The following is a 26776-nucleotide window of genomic DNA, read 5'->3' as shown; positions in this document are numbered from 1 at the left end:
GAGAGACTTTCCCCTGCAGGTGGACTCAAACCTGGGTCCTTGGCACATTGTAACATGAGTGCTCAACCTGGTACGCCACCACCCGGCCAATATATTTTTTTTTTCTCTAAGAGGTGGAAATGAAAAAAATTAAGAGTCTGGTGATACAGCTATATGAAACTATCTAGGGAAAGTTATAGTTATAGAGTTGGGAAGTAAAATTTGCAAGTAACATGAAGCAGATATCCTCACTAAATCAGTGTCTATGCAGGCACTGTTTTCAGTATTTTGCTATGTGGTGAACTTTAGAAACAACATCTAAAGTACTTCAGTTGTTTTAGAAAGGAGTCTCACAAGGCAAAGAGAGATAAGGAACTTGCCGAAGTCATACAACTGGTTAAAGCTGGCTATAGGATCCATGCAATCTGGTCTCAGAACCCAGACTCTTACCAGAGAGTGGAGGCCTTGGGAACTCCACCCTAACTCATCCTGTGCCAAGAGCAGAGTATGTCACATCTGGGAACAAAGTCATTGCTTCACATCCCATCCCTGAACTCATAAATAGTTATCCCATTAGAAATTGCCATGATGGTCTATCACAAGGCCAATAGTAGCTTTTAGAAATAAAATGCTAATTCAATTTCTAGTCCAAAGGTTAAGAACTCTGTTGAGTTTTATGAAAACAGAGTTACTGGAGCTGATAGTCACATGGGAGATTGGCTTGGTGAAAGTTTGACCATTAAAAAAAAAGAGAAGGAGAAAGGAAAAAAGAACATTATAAAAAAAAAAATCTATTTTGGAGTTCTGGTGGTGGGAATTGTGTTGAATTGTAACCCTCTTATCCTATGGTTTTGTGTTTGTGTGTTTCCTTTTTATAAATAAAAATTAAAAAAAAGAAAAAAACAGTAAGAGAAAAAAATCTATTTAAACCAGAAGACAAAGAGAACCCATGTGCCACAGATAATCATGAACAAGAGTTCTGAAATTCTTTTTTTAAATGTTTATTTATTCCCTTTTGTTGCCCTTTTTTAAACTGATGTTGTTGTTGTTGGATAGGGCAGAGAGAAATAGAGAGAGGAGGAGAAGACAGAGAGAGGGAGAGAAAGACAGACACCTGCAGACCTGCTTCACTGCTTGTGAAGCAACTCCCCTGTAGATGGGGAGCTGGGGGCTTGAACTGGGATCCTTACGCCGGTCCTTGTGCTTTGTGCCAAGTGTGCTTAACCAGCCGTTCTACTGCCTGACTCCCAGTTCTGAAATTCTTTATGCACAAGAACATTAACACTCACCATTAAAAATTTTAAGGTTCTTTGTAACATGCCAAGAGGTTTTCCCACTCACATAAGGAAAATATCTCCTCCCCCAAATAAAAGCCAGTGTTGATTTTCCACACTAATGGGAAACAAGGACAGCTTGGCATAAAGTTCTCTTGAAATCCCAATTAGTTATGATCTTCTTTTTGTCATCTTTCCTCAGTTGCTAATGTGTAGCTAAATGACCCAATTTGAATTTCTGTACCTCTCCTTCACTCACTGCAGTCTACTGCAAGTGTTAAGGAGCAGTGAGGACAAGGAGTCCACAGCCAGATGGAAGAAGGCAGTGTGCAGGCACAGGTGACACAACAGCGAAGTGGAGAGAGAGAGCACTGTGGTTTGACAACGCATCTTCTTAAAAACAAGTCTGGTTGCCAGTCTAGTTTCAACCAAATACATAACACTCTGGCGGAAAAATCAGAAATTCACTTATGTGGAGAAGTTCTAAGAAATTCATTCATTCGTTCAAGTGTACTGAGAAAGAAGGATCTATTTATTACTAGCCAGGGGACATAACAGGATAAAGGACATACACAATGGGTGAGGACAGGGACATTAGAAAGAAAAAGGAGAAGACCATGAATAAGAAGACAGGAGGAAGGTGGGAAAGCAGACAGCACAAGGGCGAGACTTGAGCTTTGAGCAAGGACACTACACATGCTAAACTCCAGGATAGGGCCCCTATCTCAGCATTGGAGAGCAGGACTTGCACGGCTGGGGTCTGAGGTTCCATGTTTGATGCATAGCATGGTTATATGTGCCAGAACCTCTCTCATGAAAAACAAACAACATTTTTTAATGCTGTGCTGCAAATACCAAAAACAAGCCCACTCTGACACTGGCCTCTGCTCTGCTTTTGAGTGTGCTACATAAATTTTACTCAGTTGGCCATGTCATCCAAGAGACAGGGTCAGTAAGTCATTGTGTTGAAAAAATGAGTCTGGTTGCCAGCCTAGTTAATCTCCAAACATCACACACACACACACACACACACACACACACACACACACACACACACACACACATATTCCAAATTGCAAATGGGAAGTGTTTACTGACAAAAATTGCTTGAGAATCAATATGTCATTGGGGAGTATATCTCTGTAAATGTAATAAGAAGTCTTGTGGTGAAAGAAGTGTGGTTCATTTCAGGGTCTCCTGTTGGAAATGCAGTATGAGTCAGAATGCCTAGATTCTAGACAAGATGCTGCCAACTGCAGATGCCTGGCTAGAGCATGCTACCAAACCTCTCTGGGAGTCAGTTTCTTCTTTGTGAAGTGATAAATTGCAATTATGTTTCCTAGATTCCTTTCTAGCTTTACTATTGTGTGCCTATGATTCAATCCCATGTCTCTGACCAACAATAGCATCTCTAGTCATCTGGTATTTATTCAGTGGGTCTTCTGAGGGCACAGCCAATTTTCCAGGATTTTTTTCCAAGAGTAACAACATGCATAGAAATGAATTGGGAAGAGGAAGGAGCATTGCATTTCTGTCTCCCTGTCCCTCTCTCCCATGACCCATTAAAAATGAGAAACACACATCCCATCAGAGAGAAGTGTCATTGGTGGCCACTGTGCTTCCTCATTCTAAGAAGACTTTCCCACACAGATGTCATTGCTCTCATACAACTATGAAAACACAGAATAGGGGAATAAGCTAACCAGAAGGAAGGAAGATAGGAAATGGAGAGACACTAGGGAGAGGAAAAAGACTTTGAGGTATTTGACATGTTCTTACTTCACTGAGATTCATCAACAATAATCAAGGTAGAGATTTCTAGAGAAGAAACTATCACTGAGATATTAAAGATAAAGAAAAGATGTTTACTTCATCTTCTAGGGCAGTACCCAGCTTAGGAGCAAAGAGTTCCAAAGCAAAAGATTGATTCCAGGATGGGAGATAAACAGAATGACTTCACTAAGGCCAAAATCTTAAGAATACTTGGTGACCAGAAAGGTTAATATCTCTGAGTAGGTAGTCAGGACTCTTAAATGTGTAATTTAATACTAGAGCTTGAAGGTTGCACTTCTTTGATTTTCCAATATGCCCTATAAAAGGCAAGTTTAAAGAGCCACATGGTATTTTGTTGCAAGAAAGGATGAAGAGGGTGGTCGGGGAGGTGGCGCAGTGGCTAAGGCACTAGACTCTCAAGCATGAGGTCCTGAGTTCAATCTCCAGCAGCACATGTACCAGAGTGATGTCTGGTTCTTTCTCTCTCTCTCTCTCCTACCTTTCTAATTAATAAATAAATAAATTCTTCAAAAAAAAAAAAAAAAAGAAAGGATGAAGAGGAAGAGGAGGGAGAGACCTTAAGAAGACAGTGGATCAGGAGTCGGGTGGTAGCACAGTGGGTTAAGCGCACGTGGCACAAAGCACAAGGACCTGCATAAGGATCTCGGTTCGAGCCCCCGGCTCCCCTCCTGCAGGGGAGTCACTTCACAGGCGGTGAAACAGGTCTACAGGTATCTATCTTTCTCTCCCCTTCTCTGTCTTCTCCTCCTCTCTCCATTTCTCTCTGTCTTATCCAACAACGATGACACCAATAACAACAATAATAACTACAACAATAAAACAAGGGCAACAAAAGGGAAAATAAATATAAAAATAAAAAAATAAGACAGTGGGTCACTCTATACTGAAGCAATGGCTATGCTTTCAAATCCTGTCACTGGAGACAATAGGAGTATAATCTGCCATTGATCTGCACACTTCAGATTGGTTTAGGTATGGGAAGATTGGGTTGGTGTGTAGGATACTATAGTAAAACTAACCACAATGGGCTTTTATTTGGGGTTTATCATTACATGAGTTATTAGGTATATAATGACTAAGATGGAAAAAATACTTAGGAGAGGAAAGCCTAGTAGACATCTGGCAGGAGCCATGAATCTTTTATCTGCTCACCAGCTTTCAGCTTCGTGGCACATGGGTCTCTAGAGAAATGACATTGCTTGGGCCCTGGGAGATCAAGCAGGAACAGCAACAGTGAAAGAGAGGTGAAAAAAGAGAGCAAACTTCTGCCAGAGGCTTGCGTAAGTAGTCTCACATACCCACAATCCCTTGTGAGTTTATACACATCTGTCATATGCTCTTGGCATCCATCTGACGTCAAGCATATGTCCATGGTCCACAGTTCCTTTTGCTCAGTCAGTAAAAAAGTGTTCCCAACTGGATGCCTTCCATTGGGCAGTGGTTATACAGCCTGTGGTCAATTCTGGAGTTTTTTAAAATATGTTACATTCACTTTTCAGACACTGGGCAGCATATGCAAACTACTGTATGGAACACCTCAACCTCTTCCTCTAGGTTCCTCTGCTGTTCCTCTTGAATCCATGTTCCACATACTTTACACACCAACAGCCAATTATGTGCACTTCCTTGTCGGTTGTTTACTCACTGCTATAAAACAATCATTCATAATTAACTTCTTATCACCTTGCTACCATACTGTTTAGCAACAGCTTCATCTCTGCCTCCAGCAAAGTTACTCTCAAGCTTTAATGACTAACCTATTCAGCAAATATTTATTTGATTGTCTCTGTGCCTAACGAACCAATCCAGAAACTTTGGGAGATGATTGAAAAGAAAAAAAAATAAACACTTAGAATATAGTTTCCAAAATCTTGACATACTTACAGCCTACTTGGGAAGGTAAGATGTATGAAGTGGAAGATGGAATTCCACTGTCAGCTGTTGAATGCTTACCATTTGACAGTACTGTGCAGGAAGCCGGGAGGCAAAGTGGACTGTAATCCTTGAGTAATCCTTCCTTGAGTCTCGTTCACCGGTGAGTATCTCTACCGATGCTGTGGATCCCAGCACTGATCTAGATGTGGTGCTGCAGGAGCGTTCACTGATGCTGTTGAGAGAGTGATTCTCTGCCACCTGAGAAGGGGCACTTTTCTCTCAGGAAAAATGTTTGCCATTTGACAAAGATAAGAAAATGTGGGAGTGAAGGTCCGGTGGATGCAGTTTACATCAACTTCCTTTTTTGCAGCTTGACTGGAATGCAAAATCAACCATTAGAGCTGAGGGTGGTGGTGGTGGATCTGGTTCCAGACAGGATGATGAGTGAGTCACAAAGTATGAGACTAAGAAGTTTACCTTTTTCTCATAGACAAGGGGGTCCTTGATGAAAGTCTTTTGGGGAGGCTCTTCCTGACTTTCAGAAGGCCCATGAGGACTGTATAACTTCAGGAAGAATCTTCTTTTTAAGTTTCTTTTTTTTTTTTTTTTGCTGTTATCTCTATTTACTTTTTTGGTAGAGATATCCAGAAATTAAGAGGAAAGGGGAGATCGAGAGGTAGGGAGACAGAGACACCTGCAGCACTGCTTCACCACTCATAAAGCTTTCCCCCTGATACTTGCACATTGTAACAGGTGCACCACCACCCAGCCTCCAGGAAATTTTTAAAAAAAATTTTATGTAGACATGTTTTCCTGGGACTGACTATCCAAATAAGATGTTTTTTGCCAGATGAAAGCTCAGTTCTGGTTTATGGTGGTGCCGGGGATTGGACATAGGACTTTGGAGCTTCAGGCGTGAGAATCTCTGCATAACCATTATGCTACCCCCCACCCCCCAAAAAAAAAACCTTTAGATGCTGAGAACACATAAAGGTATTCAACCAGGAGACCGTTTTGTACGGCAGAATCATTGCCCTTGCTGTAGTGTGGGCAGGTGCGGGATGAGGGAGTTTCAGGAGGGTGTTGTACCGGCTACAGAGAAGCCTTATGTGTCTTCATATCCATTAAACCATCACATAGTGTGAGAGAAACCTTCCTGTACATCTCTGAACTCGTCAAGACTGGACAAATAATCAAACAAGCATCAGACAGATAACGAAGAGAACAAACAAGGAGAAATGTGTTAGTAACATGGGTATCTTCTGCATATATGTTAGAGGCCCAGGAAAAGCTGAGTCACTAACCCACATTGTTCCAGATGTCATCTTTAAGACTAGTTACACAACTGGAATCGTCAAGAAAAATGGGAAATTCAGCCCGGGTGTCTAGCAAAGAAGGCATAGCTAAAAAGAAAAAATAAATAGATAAGCAGGGGCCTGGCTGTGGTGCACCTGCTAGAGAGCATATGTTATAGTGCTCAAGGACCCAGGTTCAAGCCCCTAGTTCACACCTGCAGGGCAAGGAAACTTCACAAACAGTGAAGCAGTGTTTCAGATCTCCTCCCACCTCCCCCATTTCCTCCCTCCCTCCTCATTTTCTTTCTGTGTTTATTCAAGATAAGTAATAAAAAAAGTATGCAGATTTAAATCCATATAAGGAGATTAAGTCTTCCTGGAGATGCCCTTAGGGTAGATATAAATCTCTCATGATAAATAAATCCTTTTTAGGTTTCTCATAAAGTCAACCTGTTTCTGAAGGTGTATTTTGGAGAGGCAGAATTTCACTCCCCTAAAACAGCTATTTGCCAACCCTTAAATAGACTCTGCTGAACGTGAACTGGAACACCATGACAAGTAAGGCAGGGGTGAGGGCATGTGGGGTAAGAGAGATGATTACGACACAAACAGGACTGGCCCATTGCACCAGTCCTTTTTTGAAGGTTTATTTACCTATTCATTCACTTTTATTCATTTAATAATGATTAACAAGAACGTAGGTTAAGAGAGGTACAATTTCATACAATTCCCATCTCCAGAGTTCTGTACCTCACCCCTCCATTGGAAGCTGTCCTATTCTTAGCCCTCTGGGAGCATGGACCCAGGATCATTATGGGGTGCCCAAGGTGGAAGGTCTGGCTTCTGTAATTGCTTCTCCTCTGGACATGGGCGTTGGCAGATGGATCCATACTCCATATGTTTCTTCCTTTCCCTACTAGGGTAAGGCACTGGGAAGCTGGGGTTCCAGGACACATGGGTGAGGTCGTCTGCCCAGGGAAGTCAGGTTGGTGTCATGGTAGCAGCACTAGCTCTTTATTCACATCCTTGTTTATTTGGCAGTTATTTCTGCATTAGGTTCTTTTTCAGGTGCTGGGGAAACAAGTTTACATCCAGGTTGAAATGACACACTACATACATGTCAAGTTAGCAAACCAAACCAAACCGAACCAAACCAAGATAGACAAAAACAAAGCAACACAAACAAACTTCAACAAAACAAAATGACAAACCAACCAACCAGAGATAAAGACCAACTTTCTGTTTCTTATTACAAATTACAATGTCACAGAGAGCCGAAAAGACCTCTACCACCAAGAGGATAGTTAGAAGTCCAGTCTCAGGAGCTTGTGGAAGTTAGAAAAGCTTCCTGGAGGAAATTAGTGGTAATTTGGGAGCTGGAGTATAAACAGAAGTGATTCAAGGACAGGCCAAATGGTATCCCAGACAGAAGAAACAGCATGCTTGGATGTCTTAGGTAGAGCCGAGTGTCATGGGATCAGAACAGGAATGGAAGAGTAGCGTCAGGCTCTGTGAGGCAAAGATACTGAATTCAGTGCTGCAGATGTTAAACTTGAGGTTTCTTTGGGTCTCTCTAGAAGTGCTGCCTCCAAAACTAATTAACATCTATCTCTGAAATCCAGGAAAAGGGTTTGTGGCTGTGGGTTCCACCCACATGGACTAAGTGTCACAAAGGAAAAAAAAATGTCGGCTGACGATGGCAGAGGGCTGTAGCCGAACTTGAGGGACTTTGGCAGTTAGGAACCTAACGGAGAAAGAAAAAGAATGCAGAGAAATTGGAGTAGAGTAGTTACTAGAGAGATAGGAGCCAGTGTTTAATTAGGTGTTGAGAGAAGTGGTGAAGACTTGAAGTGTTGTAAGAAATCAAAGTGGAACCAGTGTGAGGCTGAAGACTTAGGCTAAGTCTTCAGGATAATACGGATGAAAGCATGGTTTTATCTGACAGATGAAATGTGTTAGTGGTGGGAAGCAGAGTCTATGGAGACCACTATGTGAGTGATTTCTCAGAAGTTGGTTTGACAGAATCAACAAAAAGACCAGTACAGTTGGGAGCAGTGAATTTTTGTTGATTTTTTAAAATTTAATAATGTTCATCAACAAGACTGTAGGATAAGAGGGGTACAATTTCATACAGTTCCCACCACCAGAGTTTTGTATCCCATCCCCTCCATTGGAAGGTTCCCTATTCTTTACCTCTCTGGGAGCACAGACCAAGGATTACTATGGGGTACAGAAGGTGGGAGGTCTGGCTTCTGTAATTGCTTCTCCACTGGACATACTTGTTGGCAGGCCAGTTTGTACTCCCAGCCTGTTTCAATCATTCCCTAGTGGGTAGGGCTCTGGAGAGGTGTGGTTCTAGGACACATGGGTGAGGTAGTCTGTCCCGAGAAGTCTGGTTGGCATCATAGTAGCATCTGCAACTTGGTGGCTGAAACGCATTAAGATACAAAGCAGAACAAATTGTGTAATAATCAGGAACCTAAAGGTAAGAATACAGCAGATGAGATCTGGGGTCTCCATTTTGGAAAAAGGTAGAAGTTTACTTTAGGTATATTCCAAGGGGCCCATGACTTTACTAATTTTACCTGATTCTGACAGCTGACATGCATGTGAGCTAGAGGTATTTTCTGGGGAGATGGTGTCAGAGTTGGAAATAGGAATAGTAATCTGGATGGGGAAGAGAGTAACTTTCAATTATGGGAAGAGCATATACATATCTTTAACTATAAACCCCATCTGATTTGGGGCCCACATTCAACACAGGAACCTTTGTAACCTCTGCATCCCTGTAGGTCTCAGTTCACATTCAATGGTCATAGCTAGGAACATTCATTTCAGGCCACACTCATTTCAGGATCCATCTTCCACAAGTGGCGGAATATTTTAACCCAGGCTCCCTTCAGAGTGGAACAAGCCCTACCATTGTTCCACCTTGATGGCAAGGCCCTGCAGAAGCCCACAGAGGCTCTACTGTGCTGTTCCGAAAGGAGATGACCAGTGATGGTGGAGAGAGGGATCTGTTAGAGGTCTAGGCCCAGTTGATGTTGTTTTTTTTTAATTTGAATTTTTCTAGTTTATTGCTCCCCTGAAATTATAGGCAGATATAGGCAGTGATTTGAAAGCTTGTTTATTAGTACTGTTTAGCAAAGGAGGGTTTCACTATACTTTCAAACAAGTCCATAAAAGAAAAGGCAGTGATTCACAGAAATAGGCAGTGAGAGGTTATTGAATGTTGTATTGTATGACTTTTCTTTTTTTGACAGTACTTTATGGGATGAGTTTGTAGAATGATAGAAGGAAGGAGACTTGTTCCATCTGGGGAAGATGGGTCCTGAAGTTAGGGCAGCTTGGAACATTCCTACTCATGATGCAGAGGTCGTCTCCTAAGCTGAATATGGGCCCCAGATCACATCAAATTGATAGGGTTTACAGTCAACAATATTTATATACCTTTCCCATATTTGGAAGCTACTCTCTTCACTGATCCAGCTTTCTGGTCTCCCTAGATATTTCCCTAGAGAATAACTTGGATCTACCTGCATATCAGATGTCAGGCTCAGGGAAAAAAAAAAAAAAGAACTAGTATAGTCATGGGCTCTTTTAAATCTAACTAAAATAGCACTACTAACTATCTACAGAACAAAGACCCCCCAACTCTTCTTCTGAGACTAAATTTGGAAAGGAGGTGTTGACCCCTCTGCTAAGAATGATGCAAACATCTGTGTAGTGTTCTGAAGAAACAACTAACTAAAGTAGATGATGGTCTGGTGTAAGAGACACTTTTAACAAATATTTATTAAGGAAAATAATGAGCTCATCGAAACTTTGTGCAACTCTTTTTTTCCCCTTATCATCAAAACCAAAATGGGCTCTCTAGATTTAAGCAAATGATAAGAAATAGAAAATACTGCCTAAAGGCTTATAGTTTGAATGGTGTGACAACCATTCCTTTAGAGTTTGGCTTTGATTAGACCTAGAAATACCTTTGAACTGATAAGGACCTCAATCCCAGGCTGGGTGAGCTAGTCATTGGAAACTGAACAGTGGACTCCTTCACACACTTTGATCACCCATCTCACCGCTGCCATTTTGAAAATCTAACTCCAGTGATATTTCTCCATCCTTTCTGTACTTGGAATACATAACTGTGTATCTTCATCATATATTTTCTCCCTTCATTAGTATACATTCTTTTCTCTGGAAGATTCCTAAGTATGCATAGTTATTCCTAAAAATGTTAGTTACGTCATTTTAGCTCTACTTGACGTAAAGCCAGATCTGTTGCTTGCTTCCTCTTTTAGAATGTTGTTCTGCAGCCTGTGGTCAGACATACTTCCCAGCTTAAAAATTTTCTTCTCATTGCTGAAGTCATTACTTTTTTTAAAGTTTCATTAACTTAGTTTTAAATTGAAAAAATTAATGATCTTTATTTATTTACTGGATAGAGATAGCCAGAAATTGAGAAGGAATGGTGGGATAGAGAGAAAGAGAGACAGAGAGGCACCTACAACACTGCTTCACCACTTGAGAAGCTTTCCCCCTGCAGGTGGGGGCCAGGTGCTTGAACCTGTTTCCTTGCACATTGTAACATGTGCCCTTAACCAGGTGCGCCACTACCTGGCCCCAGTTTTTAATTTTACTGGCCTCCAGCAGTAGCCACCATAGTCTTCCCGAGGTCATACATATGGGTTGACTATGTGCATGTATATTTTTCTCTTTTCAAGTTTATGTGTTTTAATTCTATATATTCTACATATGAGTGAAATCATCCCATAGATGTCCTCCACTTTTTTGCTTATTTCATTAAGCATAATCACCACCAGTTCCATTCATTTTGTGTCAAAGGACACAATACAATATTTTAGAAACTGCTGAGTTTATAAAATATTGTATATTTTATAATATTGAGTATATTTTCCATGACAATGATGACTACTTCTCCTTCTCCTTCTTCCTTCTTCTCATTTCTTCTTCTTCTCCTCATTTTTATTAGACTCAAATGAGAGATTTTTTAAAATTTCATCATTAAAGGTTGTCTTTTCCCCCAAGTCTATCTAAGTACCCCCCGATATTTTAAACTTTAATTAAGGAAATGAAAGGTTATATAGAAAATAATCATGTGGACTATTTTAGCAAAGACGGGTGATTCTATGTGGAAGCTGAAGTCCATTTTGATTTACTTCTAAAGCTCTACCTTCACATCCTTTCTCAGTTACACCTAACCACCTCTCACAACTTCTAGGTGTCATTTCTTTTTTTTTTTTAAATTTTATTTATTCCCTTTTGTTGCCCTTGTTGTTTTATTGTTGTAGTTATTATTGTTGTTGTCGTCATTGTTGGATAGGACAGAGAGAAATGGAGAGAGGAGGGGAAGACAGAGAGGAGGAGAGAAAGATAGACACCTGCAGACCTGCTTCACCGCCTGTGAAGCGACTCACCTGCAGGTGGGGGGCCGGGGGCTGGAACCGGGATCCTTATGCCGGTCCTTGTGCTTTGCGCCACCTGCGCTTAACCCGCTGCGCTACCGCCCGACTCCTTCCTTTTTTTTTTTTTTTTTTTTTTTTTTTTAATCTTCTCTGTCAGGTAAGGGAAATAATCTGACTGTTTCAGGTGTTCTTTAAGTTCTCTTCGCTCTCACTCATAGGGCAAAAAAGAGGCTCCTGGTCACAAAAGTACCAGGTCCTAGTGGAGAGCCTTCTGGTCATCCTTCTCTAACACACTCTTGGAGTATAGACCAAAATTTCTTTGAAAATGAGGAAGGAAGGAGTTCTGGCTTCTGTAATAGTTTATCTGCTAGACATGGGTGCTGGCCGGTCCATCCACACCTTTGGGCGGCCCATCTCTATCTTTCCTTAGTAGGGTAGGGCTCTGGAGAGGTGAGGTTTCAGGACATGTTGAGGCATTCTTATCTATATGGATCTTCCTCTGATTTTTTTTTTTCCTCCAGGGTTATTGCTGGGCTTGGTGCCTGCACCATGAATCTACCGCTCCTGGCGGCCATTTTATCCCCCCTTTTTGTTGCCCTTGTTGTTGTAGCCTCGTTGTGGTCATTATTATTACCATTGTTGATGTTGTTCATTGTTGGACAGGACAGAGAGAAATGGAGAGAGGAGGGAAGACAGAGAGGGAGAGAGAAAGATAGACACCTACAGACCCGCTTCACTGCCTGTGAAGCGATTCCCCTGCAGGTGGGGAGCTGGGGGCTCGAACCGGGATCCTTACTCTGGTCCTTGTGCTTTGCGCCACGTGCGCTTAACCCACTGCACCACTGCCCGACCCCCTCTTCCTCTGATTTTTGCATAATAAAATTTACCAGATGTTCAAGTTGGGAGCAAACGAGACATAGTTTCTGAATGCATGGAACGTAGTGTTTATTGGAGAGCACATGTACCTGTCAGCAGTTGTTCAAATATAGGACTAAAATTGTGGAGGATGTTTTGAATATTAAATATAGAGAATAATAAGTACATGTAATTTTGGAGACTTGGTTTGGTAAGGGAACCTCATGAAACTGACCTACTACCACATAATTATGCCGTGTTTCTGAGGACTGTCTGGTGGCTCTTTTACAAACAAACAAACAAACAAACAAATCCACAGAATAATATTCTCTAGATATACGTGCTTTTCACAGATGCATGCTCCATAAGGGAAATAATGTTTGTGTATGACTGGTACTAGGATTTATATTGGGAAAACCAAAAGTATTTGATTACATTGACTTTCAACTTCCATTTGATTTGTAAAGATCTTAGGTCTTCCTGGGAAACATTTGTTCCATTGTCTTTACTTGGTCCAAGAGAGTTCATTCTCTGGGCCCAGTATGTCTCTAGACATCTCTCTTAATTATGCTGATTCTGAAATACCACTGTGGCATCCATTCGGAAATCCATTTAGTTGTCAACTGATGCATTGGAAATGTCACTAAATGAAGGCAGCTGGGTTTCCAGTTTCTATAGATGTGGTTTGTTGTTTATTCTTTTGTTACGTCATTGCAAACCCTGGCCATTCTCACGGTGTTCATCACTCTGTTCCTCTCTACTCCTTAAGCACTTGTGCCCTTCTAAGTTACAATGTGTTGAGTCATTGATCCAAAACATAGCACCATTATTTTTTTCTCTTTATTTTGATTTATTTTTTAAAGGTATTTTCTCATTTTATTTTTGTTTTTTGTGATTATTAATAGGTTATGAGATTTTTAGGCTTATAGGACCTACTACCATACCACACCCACTCTCCCAGTGGCAACCCAAAGTTTTAGTGTCTCTTAGTGTTTATTTGTTTCTGCTTTATTTTTTCCCAGGGTCATGTGTTCTAGTTCTCTAGAATCCACATATAAGTGAAACCATCTTGTAGTTATTTTTCATCTCTTATATTCACCTCCAGTTCCAATCCACTTTGTCCCAGAGGATATACTATCATTTTTTTTCCCCACAGAGTAGTATTGCATGGAGTATATAACCATAACTTCTTTAACCAGTCACCTGTTGATGGACATTTTATCTGACTTCCAGTCTTCAGCTATTCTGAACAATGTAGCAATGGATAGAATGAATGAATGTAGGGGTGCATATGTCCCTTTGGATAAGTGTTTGCCTGTCCTTTGGGTAAGTATGTAAGAGTTATACTGATGGATCATGATGCAATTTCAGTTTTGTTTAAGGATTCTCCATACAGTCTTGCAGGGGGGCTTTAGCAGTTCACATCCACATCAGCACTGTAACAGAGTCTCCCTTTCGCCATGACTTTCTGGTATATTTAAGAATTATTATTATTATTATTACTATTATTATTTGTGAAAGACAGAGAGAGTAACAGACCAGGATACTGCTCAGCTGTAGCATTTGGTGGTATCTGTGATGGCACTTGAGGTACCTTTGGGGCCTCAAGTATACAATTATCTTCCCCTTCCACTGTGATATCTTCCTGGCCCCACTTCTTTATTATTAATCTTTTCGTATGCTATCCAGAAACATAAAGAGCCCCAAATCTATTTTATTCCCAATCATATTCCTGGGGAAATACTAGTTTGCAGAAGGTGGAAGGTCTGGCTTCTGTAATTGCTTCCCTGCTGAACATGGGAATTGGCAGGCTGATCCATTCTCCCAGCCTGCCTCTCTCTTTCCCTAGTGGGGTAGGGATCTGAAGAGGTGGGACTCCAGGAAATACTAGTTCACAGGAAGGTTGTTGACATGGGTATAATTTCATAGCTCCCAATGAAAGATAAGTGTCTGCATACCACTCCCACCACCAACTTAAGCTTCATTTCACCTTCATATGCTGGGTCCTCAGTGCCTTCTCCCTGGCCCCACCTCCCTCTCATGAAGAGCTCTTGGCTTTGCTTTAATACCCCACACCCAGTCCAAGCTTCATTTTATGTTTCCTTTCCTTTCTTTGTTCCTTTAGTTCCACCTGTAAGTGAGATCATCTGGTATTTGTCCTTCTCTTTCTGGCTTATCGCACTTAACATCATTTCTTCAAGTTTAGGCAATATATAGAAAAAGAGAAAATGTGGCTATTTTTAACAGGTGAATAGCATTCCATTGTGTGTATATACCACAACTTTCTATTATATTTATTTTTTATTTATTAGATAGACACATCCAGAAATTAAGAGGGAAGGGAGTGATAAAGAGAGAGAGAAACAGAGAGACACCTGCAGCACTGTTTCACCACTCTCAAAGCTTTCCCCCTGCAGGTGGGGATTGGGAGTTTTAACCCAGGTCCTTGTATATTTTGTAACATGTGTGCTCAACCAGGTGGGCCACCGTTCACCCGAACTTTTCTTAAAATTTTATTTATTTATTTATTTATTTATTTATTTATTTATTACTGGAGAGAGACAGAGAGAAATTGAGAGGGGAGGAGAGGTAAAGGGAGAGAGACTTCACCATTTGTGAAGCTTTCCCCATTTAGGTGGGCATCGGGGGGCTTGAACCTGGATCTTTGCACACTATAGTGTGTGCACTTAACCTGGTTCATCACCACCTGGCCTCTCACCCCAACTTTCTTAACCATCTGGGTTGTTTCCATTTTGGGCTATTCCAAACTGTATTATCTCTAAGCATACCACCCTGAATGGGCCTCATCTCAGAAGCTAAGCAAAGACTATATCTGGTTTGTACTCTGATGGAAGAACTTTTGAGCTCTTACCATCTAACTTGGTTATCTCGTTAACTTATTTTTAGAAAACATTTATTTATTTATTGGATAGAAACAGAACAAATGAGAGGGAAGGGGATGTAGAGGGACATTGGCAGAGCACTGCTTTGCTGCTGATGAAGCTTTTCCCCTGCAGGTAGATACAGTGAACTTGAACCCAGGTCTTTCCATATTGTGGTTTTTTTTAAATTTTTATTTCTAAAATGGAAATATTGACAAGACTATAGGATAAGAGCGGTACATTTCTACACAGTGCCCATCCCCAGAACTCTGTATCCGTATCTGTATCCCCTCCCCTCCCCTGATAGCTTTCCTATTCTTTATCCCTCTGGGAGTATGGACCTAGGGTCATTATGAGGTGCAGAAAGTGGAAGGTCTGGCTTCTGTAATTGCTTCCCTGCTGAACATGGGTGTTGGTAGGTTGAGCCATACTCCCAGCCTGTCACTCTCTTTCCCTAGTGGGGTGGGGGTCTGGGGAGGTAGGGCTCCAGGACACATGGTGACATGTGTGTGCTACCAAGCAGGTATGCCCTGACTTAGCCCCTCTTATTTACTTCTTATCTGAGCCTTATGAAAAAAAGTGCAGGATGATACAGGTTTTGTGGCTATAAAAAATAAACAGACCAAAACAGCTGGTTTAGTAGGTAAAAACAGTGGTTTTTATTAATTTTTGGATTGGTCTTATGCTCTGGTCTTAGGGCCAACAAATAAGGCCAAGTTCCACAGAGAATAGGTGAAAGAGGAACAGACCTAACAGCAACCCCCATGTGTTCTGAGTTAGTTTCTCTCGTAAGTCCACTCTTCAGCCATTAGCTTCCAAGAACATGGATCCCAAGAGAATGATATATTTCTGCAAATTGGTGGTTTCAATAATTTTCAGGCCTCCTATTTTATTGTCCATCTCCTCTTTCCTCCCCAACACACCCACATGTGTCTGCCTTCCTCTTAGTTTTCTGGCTTCAACAATTAGCAGTCATAGTGGATCACAGTATTCCCAACAAATGGCAAATTGGTGATAAAGGGGCAAGAATTTTATAGTCAGAGATGTTTAGTGCTGCTTGGCTAAAAAACAGTTCAGCCTTCTCTTAAAATAGATGGATGGCGGCTTTGTAGAGTTTCTAAAGCCTCTTGTCAGTATGATATGCAGAAAATGAAAATGAGAGTGGTGAGTTAGGATCCTGTGAGAATAAGGAGAAGCCAAAAGGGCCTTAGCCAGAAAGAGAAGGATGAATATGGGATGATCTCACTCATACACAGAAGTTGAGAAATAAGAACAGAAAAGGAAACACAAAGTCAAACTTGGACTGGGTTTGGTATATTGCACCAACGTAAAGGACTGGGGGTAGGGAAGCTTTTGGGGTCCTGGTGTGTGATGGTGGAGGAGGACCTAGGTGAGGGGTTGGAGTGTTTTGCAGAGAACTTAGAAATTTTGCATATGTACCAACATCTGTATTTACTGCTGACCCAATTAAAGAAAAAACCTTCTGCAAATAAAAAAATTGCTTTATTGTTGGTCTGCTTCTAAATTCTGCTTCTAAGACCCCTTCTGTTGCACTGCTTGACGCTGTGGTCTATTTACATAATCATTGTTTTGTTCGCACTGGTTTAATCCCCATGGTTCGCACTCTGTTCCACTCCACCCCCTCTCCTAGTCACATCCTGTTTTCCAACATTTAATCCCCACTGGTTCGCGCTTTTTCTTTCTGCCCAGCCCCTATCCTACATACATCCTCTTCCGACCTGACACTTCCACCTCAGGAGATATAAAGGACAGGGCTTTCTAATGAAGAGAGATTAGATTAGCTAGCTTGCACTGCATTCCTCATCAATAAAGATTGGACTAAGTCCCACTCAGCCATGAATCTCTGGTCTTCTCTCTCCCACCCGCGAAGCTAGCCCGGCACTTTATAGGGAGGGAATATGACCCGTGTAATCCCTATGTCCAACATTTTTAAAATGAAATTTTTATTGGAGGATTAACAGTTTATAGTCAATAGTAAGATACAATAGTCTGTACATGTGTAACATTTCTCAGTTTTCCACATAAAAATTCAACCCCCACTAGGTCCTCCTCTGCCATCATGTTCCAGGACCTGAACCCTCTCCCCCACCCCAGTCTTTTACTTTGGTGCAGTACACCAGCTCCAGTCCAAGTTCTGCTTAGTGTTTTCCCTCCTGATCTTATTTTTCACCTTCTATGAGTGAAATCCCAGGGCCTCACAATTCACAGTACTCGCACTGAGCCGCCTCCCCAGGCCAATTTTTTATTCTTCATTTTAAAGATGGATCGAGAGAGGAAGAGAAGCAAGTGGGCAAGACAGAGCGAGGAGAGATAGCAGAGCTTCATGAAGCTCCCCTAATGCCATCCATGGTACTCCCATGAGGTACTGGGTCTCAAATGCAAGGGCCTCACACTCAACAAAATTGGCACACTACAGCCCCGATGGATTTGTTCTTAATGCAGTGCCTCGGACTGAATCCAGGGCCTCATGCATGCCAAGAAGTTGCTCTACCTCTAAACCACATTAGTGATATCCCCCTCTTATTTTGGGAAGCCTTTTGGTTGCATACCCTGCAGTGAATTTTCAACCTTTCTAGGGTCACCTCAAAGGAAAGGGTGAAAAGAGGTATGCTGCTAACAACATACATCTCTGGGGTCTTTTCCTATGACATCTTTCAGCAGTGTTACAAAACAAACGTTTGCATCTTTCATCTGTCTGCTTGTGAAAATCATCACTTCTTTGGCCCAGCCATTGATGAATTCCTTTAATACCAGCAGTAATTGAGACCTTATTCTGGATGAGCCAGGGTGCTATAGACATTCAGGTTTCAAGGGTGAACAAGACACAAGGAATGTAGCAGCCAACAATGGGCTGCACCAAAGGAGTGAAGTGGAAAGAAGTAAAAGAGAAGTAAACACAGGCTCTCTGTAGGGCACAGAGGAGTAATACATAATCTTGAGAGAGTGTAGTGGCTGGAAAGAGAGAAACTGATGAAAAAGGGTAACCTGGCGGCAGCTGGAATCCTGGCTCAACCTTGGTGACCATGCAAAACAGAAGCAGATGCTGTGGGAACCTGGAGAGCAACTCCTCAAACACTTGAGAAACACAAACAATGACTATATGATTCAGTGATTTCGTTTCTGGATACCTATCCCAAATAACTGAAAGCAGGGTCTCATGGAAATGTTTGCACAGCTCACACTGTACAAGCACCCAGCAACAGATGGTCAGAGAAACAGAGGTGATATGTACATGAAGTGAAGTGTTACTCAGCCTCCAAAAAGAAGGCTCTCACCAATGTGTCCTGGAACCCCCACCTCCCCAGCACCCTGCCCCAGTATGGATCCACCTGTCAACGCCCATATCCAGTGGAAAAGCAATTACAGAAGCCAGACCTCCCACCTCCTGCACCTCATAATGATCTTTGGTCCGTATTCCCAGAGGGATTAAGAACAGGGAACCCTCCAGTGGAGCAGAGGGCATATGTAACTGGTAGTAGGAATTGTATGAAATTTTATCCCTCTTATCCCACAATCTTGTTAATCATTATTATATCACTAATAAATTTTTTTTTAAAGTTACATAGGAAAAACAAAAAGCAGGCTGGTATACACCATGCCTGAGCCTTGAAGAAGCCATGCTTGGCAGAATGAGCCTGTCCCTGGGAGACAAATTTTGTGTAATTTCCTTTACATGAAGTGTCTTATGTCTTAAATCCAATGTAGAGAGGCAGGTAGGTTGGTGGGCTGGTGTGTGTGTGTGTGTGTATGTGTGTGTGTGTGTGTGTGTGTAGGGAAAAGGAAGAGTTATTTAATGGATATGGAGTTTTAAGTTTCATGAGATGAAAATGCTCTACAGATTAGCTCTATACCAATCTGAATTTACTTAATAAGGGCTGGGAAGACAACATAATGGTTATGCAGTCGAGAGAGAGGCTCTGAGGTCACAGGTTTAATCCCCAGCATCACCATAAACTAGAGCTGAGAGATACATCGGATATCTCTTTCTCCCTCTCTCTAATAAAATAAGATATTTTTAAAAAGAAAATTCTGAGCACACATTTCTTTAAAACATAAACTTAATACACTTAAAATAGTTGAGATGGCACATGATACATCTTTTTAATATTTTTTATTTTCTGTATTTATTTATTGGATAGAGACAGCCAGAAATTGAGAGGAAGGAGGAGAGAGAGGGAGAGAAACACCTGCAGTGGCTTCATCACTTGTGAAGCTTTCTCCCTGCTGGTGGGGACTGGGGGTTTGAACCCAGGTCCTTGCACATTTGTAACACTGTAACTCAACTAGGTGTGCTATCATCTGGCTGCTATCTTATCTTACTTATGTAGCTATCAGTTTTGTTCTTTTTGCCAAAGTACTACTCAACTCTCATTTATCGTGGTGTTGGGGATGGAACCTGGGATATTCCAGATTCAAGTATAAAAGTCTGCTGTGTAGACAATTATGGCTATGATAATTTTTTTTTTAACTTCTACTGGGGTTATCGCTGGGGCTCTGTTCTGGCACTACAAATCAACCTTTCCTGGGGCCATTTCTTTTTCTTTTCCCTATTTGATATGATAGGACAGAAAAAAAATGGAGAGGAAAGGGGAGATAGAGAGTGAGAGAGATAGATAGACACCTGTAGCCCTGCTTCACTGCTTGTGAAATATCTGCCCTGAAAGGAGGAGGCTCAAACCCTGGTCTTTACACTTCATACTGTGTGTGCTTAACCAGGTGTACCAGCACCCAGCCCCCCCAGGCTAAGTGTGCTTAACCAGGTGTACCAGCACCCAGCCCCCCCCAGGCTAAGTGTGCTTAACCAGGTGTACCAGCACCCAGCCCCCCCAGGCTAAGTGTGCTTAACCAGGTGTACCAGCACCCAGCCCCCCCCCCCAGGCTAAGTGTTCTCTTTGTCAAGTTCACCTTGACTTAATCAGTCCTTGCTTTATTGGATCTTCCTGACCTGTTAGCACTGGTGGATCACCATCTTTTCCTTCTTAAAGCTGTCTCCTTTTTAAAACCCTTTCCTGAGCAGGGGAGATAGCATGATGGTTATGCAAACTCTTATGCCTGAGGCTCCGGAGTCCCAGGTTCAATCCCCCACACCACTATAAACCAGAGCTGAGCAGTGCTCTGGTGTTTCTCTCTGCATCTTTCCCTAAAATAAAATCAATAAAATATTTTGAGAAGCGGGGGTAGATAGCATAATGGTTATGCAAACAGACTCTCATGCCTGAGGCTTTGTCAAGTCTTAGGTTCAGTCCCCCGCACCACCATAAGCCAGAGCTGAGTAGTGTTCTGGTAAAAAAAAAAAAAAAAAATTGAGAAGACAAAGCAAACAAACAAACCACACCACCATCAACACCAAACCCCCCTTTCCTTCACCATTTCTGGAGTTCTTCCAGGATTTTCTGAGTGTTAATTTTTCATTTCCTTTCTTAAATATGCTTTGTGAAGAAGTAGTGAAAGACTGATCTTATCACTGCTATTCCCATCTACATGTTCTTAAAGAGGAGCATTGAATATGGAATAGTGTCCTCAAATGTTGTCATCATTATACAAGTGGATAGCCCGGATTACCTGATAACAGTGACAGAGAACACAGAATTGTCTGCTTTTGGCACTTTGTACCTTATTCATCACTTCCTCTGAGTTTTCAGTGTTCTAGCTGTTTTAGGCTTTGTCTGTTTCCCAGAGACCTCTAGCATTGTCTAGAATTGGAATGAGCATAGGTCTCTAATGGTTCTGAGTTAATTATGAATCCCTGAAAATGAAAGAAAAAAAAATGGAAGAATGAAAAGAAGTCTATTAGAAACCAGTTAATTTCTTTGTGTCATTCACCCTCCCCATAATATATTCTGTGGGTAGACAGTCCAGTTTTTAGAGCGAGTTGGCAATGAACAAGTTCCTCCTCAAGGTTAATATAATTGGCAAACACCTTTTGCTGCAACAGACGGCAAGAGGTAATGAAAGATTAGCTTACATTATGATTCATTATTTCAAAATGTCAGAATAAAGTGGTTCTGCTGCATCTCCCCAGCTTCTTATTCTTGAGAGCAGAGTCATGCTTTGCTATTCTCATGCTAATGGACTCACTGTTTTTTTTTTTCTTTTCTCTGATTTTTTTTTTTCCTCCAGGCCAAGTTCAGAAAGCCGGCGTCAGGCAGGCCGTGAGAGACTGGCCAGCAGTGGGGACAAGGGAAGCCTCTCCATGGAATCAGCCAAGGAGACGCGTTATTGTGCCGTGTGCAATGACTACGCCTCGGGTTACCATTACGGGGTCTGGTCCTGCGAGGGCTGTAAGGCCTTTTTCAAGAGAAGTATCCAAGGTAATAGCATGTTGAAAACCGACTCCCGCCCCCGCCCCCTCCTCTTTAGAATCCCCACAGAAGGAGGCAGCTGGAAAAGAAAGACAGATGGGGGGTTGGGGGGTTTGGTGGTGGCGCAGCGGGTTAAGCACATGTGGCGCAAAGCGCAGGGACCGGCTAAGGTTCCCGGTTCGAGCCCCGGTTCCCCACCTGCAGGGGAGTCGCTTCACAGGTGATAAAGCAGGTCTGCAGGTGTCTGTCTTTCTCTCCCCCTGTCTGTCTTCCCCTCCTCTCTCCATTTCTCTCTGTCCTATCCAACAACGAACAACATCAACAATGGCAATAATAGTAACCACAACAAGGCTACAACAACAAGGGCAACAAAAGGGGGAAAAATGGCCGCCAGGAACGGTGGATTCATGGTGCAGGCACCGAGCCCAGCAATAACCCTGGAGGGAAAAAAAAAAGGAAAAACACACACACACACACACACACACACACACAGATGGTCTGTCATGTGTACAATATGCTACAACCGTGTGTGTTCACTAGTGCTCTTGACAGCAGAGTCGTAGGTGGGACAGGACCTTAAGAGGGACTGGCCAATCCCTGAGCAGGTGGAGATGAATTCGGTTGCTTCTTCTAGTTGGCGAAATTCAGGCTTGAGCAATTCTGCAGGAGGAGGATTTCAAGTACTGGGACTCTGAGGGGAAAAAAAAAAGACATGCAAGCCATGCCCTCCCTAATGGGGGCTTGGCGGGTGCATGGCTGTGTGTCATAGCCCTGAGGCTTCCATGAGACAATATGATGATAATTGTTCCTACAAAAATCTCCTCTCATCCTTGACTTGGTCCAGATAAGTATTCCCTTCTGATTTGAGCTTCAGACTAATCTCAAATGGACTTATTCTTCTTTTGATCTCTCTTCCATCTCTTTGTTATCTCGGATGACTTGGCCCTTTGCTAAAATTAGAAGACTCTGACTGGCAATAGGGGGGCATCTCTTCACTATGCAGTCATTAGATCTCCCTCTAACATTTCATCCTTCTGTCAGCCTGTTCCCTTCCTCGTACATGATATGATGCACTTAGTACAGTGTCTGCTATGCTACCAGCTACATTTTCCTTCTACTCCAGGAGCATTTAGATTTTTTTTTTTTCATGATCTGGGATATACTAGGTGGAAGCACCAGTTGCTTTTTTCCTTCTTTCTTTCTTTCTTTCTTTTTTTTTTTTTTTGCCTCCAGGGTTATTGGTGGGGCTCAGTGCCTGCACTACAAACCCACTCCTGGGGGCTATTTTTTCCTTTTTGTTGCCCTTGTTGTTTATCGTTGTTGTTGTTGGATAGGACAGAGAGAAATGGAGGGAGGAGGGGAAGACAGAGAGGGGGAGAGAAAGACAGACACCTGCAGATCTACTTCACTGCTTGTGAAGTGACCCCCCTGTAGGTGGGGAGCTAGGGGCTCGAACCAGGGTCCTTACGGGGGTCCTTGCGCTTTGTGCCATGTGCGCTCAACCCACTGCGCTACCACCTTTACCCCCATCAATTGCTCTTATTCCCTAAAATACTTATGCTAAAGATCCTTTGTTTATTAGGAACAGAAATCTGACAGCAGCTTCAACTAACTAAATTTACATTTTTGTCTTTAGAGGGGAGCTTTGTCTTCCTACACATACTCATTCTTTTAAAAAATTTTTAAATTTATTTTTATTGTCTTTATTGGATAGAGACAGAAATCTAGAGGGGAACGGGAGATAGAGAGGGAGAGAGACAGAGAGACACCTGCAGCCCTGCTTTACCACATGTGAAGCTTTCCCTCTGCAGGTGGGGACTGGGGATTTGAACCTGGGTCCTTGCACACTATAATGTGTGCACTCAACCAGGTGCGCCACCACTCGGTCCCTTCATACTCATTCGTTTACCTTTCCAGCTCAAGCCACGTTTGATATATACAGAATAATACTTTTTTGATGGGCTTTGGATGATTCCTTCTATGGAAATTGAGACTTGAGTGATACTCATGGTTTGGAGTTTCCTTCAATTGACAGTGGGATGGATATTCTTTATTCTCCCCCTCCCCTTTCAAATTTGTTGTTATTATTATACAAAACAACTGTTCATATTTTAGTTGAGTACCATGTAAGGCCACTGTGGTTCATCTTAAAATCACTGTCTTTAATGATGATCACTTAAAAATATATTTATTTTATTTTAATGAGAGAGATACAGGAAGACCAAAACACTGTTCATCTCTGGCTTATGGAGGTGCTGGGGATTGAATTTGGGGCCTCTGAGCCTCTGCATGAGAATCTTTTGCATAACCGTTATGTTGTCTCCTCAGCCTCAATGATCACTTTTCAGCATCTCTCTTTTTTTTAAAGATCTGTCTACTTTTAAGAATAGCAAGGAGAGAGATGTCAGAGCACTGCTTAGCACTGACAAATGATACTGCCTAGGATTGAACCTCAGCTTCCAGGCATTTAAGTCCTATGTACTAATGTGCTGAGCCATCTCCTTGACTTTTCAACATCTTTAAAGAAAATATGCAGTAAGGATTGGACCTTTCCATTGGAATTTGTTTTATTAGTGATTTAATAGTGACTGACAATATTGTGGGATGGGGGCTGTTTACAAATCCACACAATTACCACCACCAGAGTTCTGTATCCCATCCCCTCCACTGGGAGGTTCCCTATTCTTTATCCCCTCTGGAAGTATGGACCAAAAATCTTTATGGGGAGCAGAAGGTGAAAGGTCTGGCTTCTGAAATTACTTTTCCACTGGACATGGGTATTGACAGGCCGATCCATACCCCAGCATGTTTGTATCTTTCCCTAGTTGGTCAGGGCTCTGGGGAGGTGGGGTTCCAGGACACATTAGTGAGGTCATCTGCCCATGGAAGTCATGTTGGCATCACGGTAGCATCTGCTACTTGGTGGCTGAAAAGCATTAAGATACAAAACAGAACAAATTGTTTAACAATGAGGAACCTAAAGGTAAGAATATAGAAGATGAAATTTGGGGTCTTTATGTTGGAAGAAGCTAGAAAGTCTATTTTAGATATATTCCAAGGAGCCCATGACCTATTAATTCTTGCTTGAGCCCAACAGCTAACATACAGGGGGGCTAATCACTCTAAGTCTAACCCTGTCAGGTAAAGTAAGGACTTCAAAAATCTGGATAAGGGCAATAAGCCATCACACATCAGTCATGGCCCTTTTGGTCACTACCAGGCCAGCCATCATCCAGGGCCCTAGTCAGGGAAACCTGGTTCCCACATAGCTATGATGGGCCTAGACCTCTAACAGATTCCTCTCTTCACCATCACTGGTCATCTCCATCAGGAACATCATCATAAACTCTCTTGTGGGTCTCTCTAGGACCATGCCCTCAATGTAGAACAACAATGGTAGGGAGTGGTCCAAAGGGAGTCTGGGTCACATATTCTGCTTTTTGAGGAAGACGGGTCCAGAAATGAGTGCAGCCTGGAATGTTCCTAGCTATGACCATGGAATGCGAGCTCAGACTGACAGGGATGCAGAGATTACACAGGCTCCTGTTCTAAAAATGAGTAGACATGGACCTAGGTCAGATCGATGCAGTTTACAGTTAATGGTATTTATATATTTTTCCCATTGGAATTTTAATGAAATGTAAATTTCATTACATGTACAGACATTTTCTGATATTATGTCTTTCTCCTTCATTTGTTTCTTGCCTTTTTTTCTCCCTTATTCCCTTTCTTTCTTTTTATTTTTCCTTCCTTCCTCCCTCTCTTTCTTTCTTTCTTTCTTTCTTCCTTTCTACCTCTCTCTCCTCTCTTTATCTTCTCTACCATGGTTATCACAGAGTTTCAGTGCTTGCTCAATAACACCACTCCTCCCAATGGCCATCCCCCTCCCTGTTGATACAGGGTGAGGGACAGAGAGAGATCTAGAGGGAGAGAGGGAACTCGAGACAGAGAGGAGAAATACCTGCAATACTGCTCCTTGTTTGTGAAACTTCCTTCCTGCACACTGGGACCTGAGACTTGAGCCTGGGTCTTCATGCATGGTAACATATGTGCTCTGCTGGGTCCACCACCACCTGATATATATATATATATATATATATATATATATATATATATATATATATATATACTTTACTTATTCAATATTTAGCTAACAGCCTCTTAATTTAGAAATTAATATTTTACATTATGGTTTGGTTATATATGTACTTAAAGTTCTTCAACAACAATCTTGATTTGTGATTTTACTATTTATTTGATTTTAGGGAATCTAAAGTATTGCTATTTTCACCAGACGTTTAAAGTTCTCGTATTGGCAGATATTCTGGTATATGTAGAATTAGTGGGCAGGTTTGTATAGACTTGGATAAGTCATTTTCTGAGACCGGCTGCCATCATCAGTAAGAACTGGTTTCAAGCTGTGTTTCTTTCCTTCTCTACCTCCTCCCCACTTCACAACTTCTCCCTGTCTCTATCTAATAAATAAATATATAATGAGAGAGAGGGGGGAGAGAGAGACCACAACAACAAAGGTTCCTTTAATGATGGAGGTCCTTCTTGAACTTGGGTTGTATCCATGCCAAAGCAGCACACTACCCAAACGGATTATTTTTGCCATATCAGACTTAGTACTAAGTGTTAAGACATCAGAATAGGAAACACAGGGCAAAGAAAACACGACGATAAAAATCAGTGGCAGGCTCGTGAAACAGCTCACTTGGATAGTGAGCTTCTTTGCTGTGTATGTGACCCAGGTTTGAGCCCCGTCATCACCACACTGAAGGAAGGTTCAATGCTATGGTCACTTTCACTTCTTTCTCTCTCTCTCTCTCTCTCATTGTTTCTGTCTAAACAAGATAGTGAAGACAATATAAGCTAAGAAAAATAAGTGAGGGGTGGTGCACCTGGTAGAGTGCTCATATCACCATGCTCAAAGACTTGGGTACAAGCCTCGGGTCTCCTCGCGCAAAGAGGAAGGTTCCTGAGCAGTGAAGCAGGGCTGCAGGTGTTTTCTCTGTCTCACTCTCTTTTTCTCTTCCCCTTCCCCTCTCCATCTCCCCCCCCACACACCAG

The 26776-nt window shown here is 42.0% G+C and overlaps 2 protein-coding genes across 3 annotated transcripts in view; one reads left to right on the top strand and one right to left on the bottom strand.

Moving 5' to 3' along the window:
• The window catches only part of ESR1 (estrogen receptor 1), a 488249-nt gene that overhangs the window by 182729 nt on the left and 278744 nt on the right, over window positions 1–26776 (top strand). For both annotated transcript variants that reach the window (XM_060205321.1, XM_007516044.3), the window contains exon 3: window positions 21522–21712. In XM_060205321.1, coding sequence (XP_060061304.1) covers window positions 21522–21712 — 191 coding nt within the window. The remainder of the gene's footprint in view (window positions 1–21521; window positions 21713–26776) is intronic.
• Window positions 1–26776, bottom strand: part of RMND1 (required for meiotic nuclear division 1 homolog) — a 630052-nt gene that overhangs the window by 423381 nt on the left and 179895 nt on the right. The gene's annotated exons all lie outside the window — the stretch shown is intronic.

The sequence above is a fragment of the Erinaceus europaeus genome, chromosome 13, assembly GCF_950295315.1.
Source record: "Erinaceus europaeus chromosome 13, mEriEur2.1, whole genome shotgun sequence".
Taxonomy (NCBI): Eukaryota; Metazoa; Chordata; class Mammalia; order Eulipotyphla; family Erinaceidae; genus Erinaceus; species Erinaceus europaeus.
Note: the sequence above shows the minus strand (reverse complement) of the source record. Positions and strands in the feature narration are given on the sequence as shown.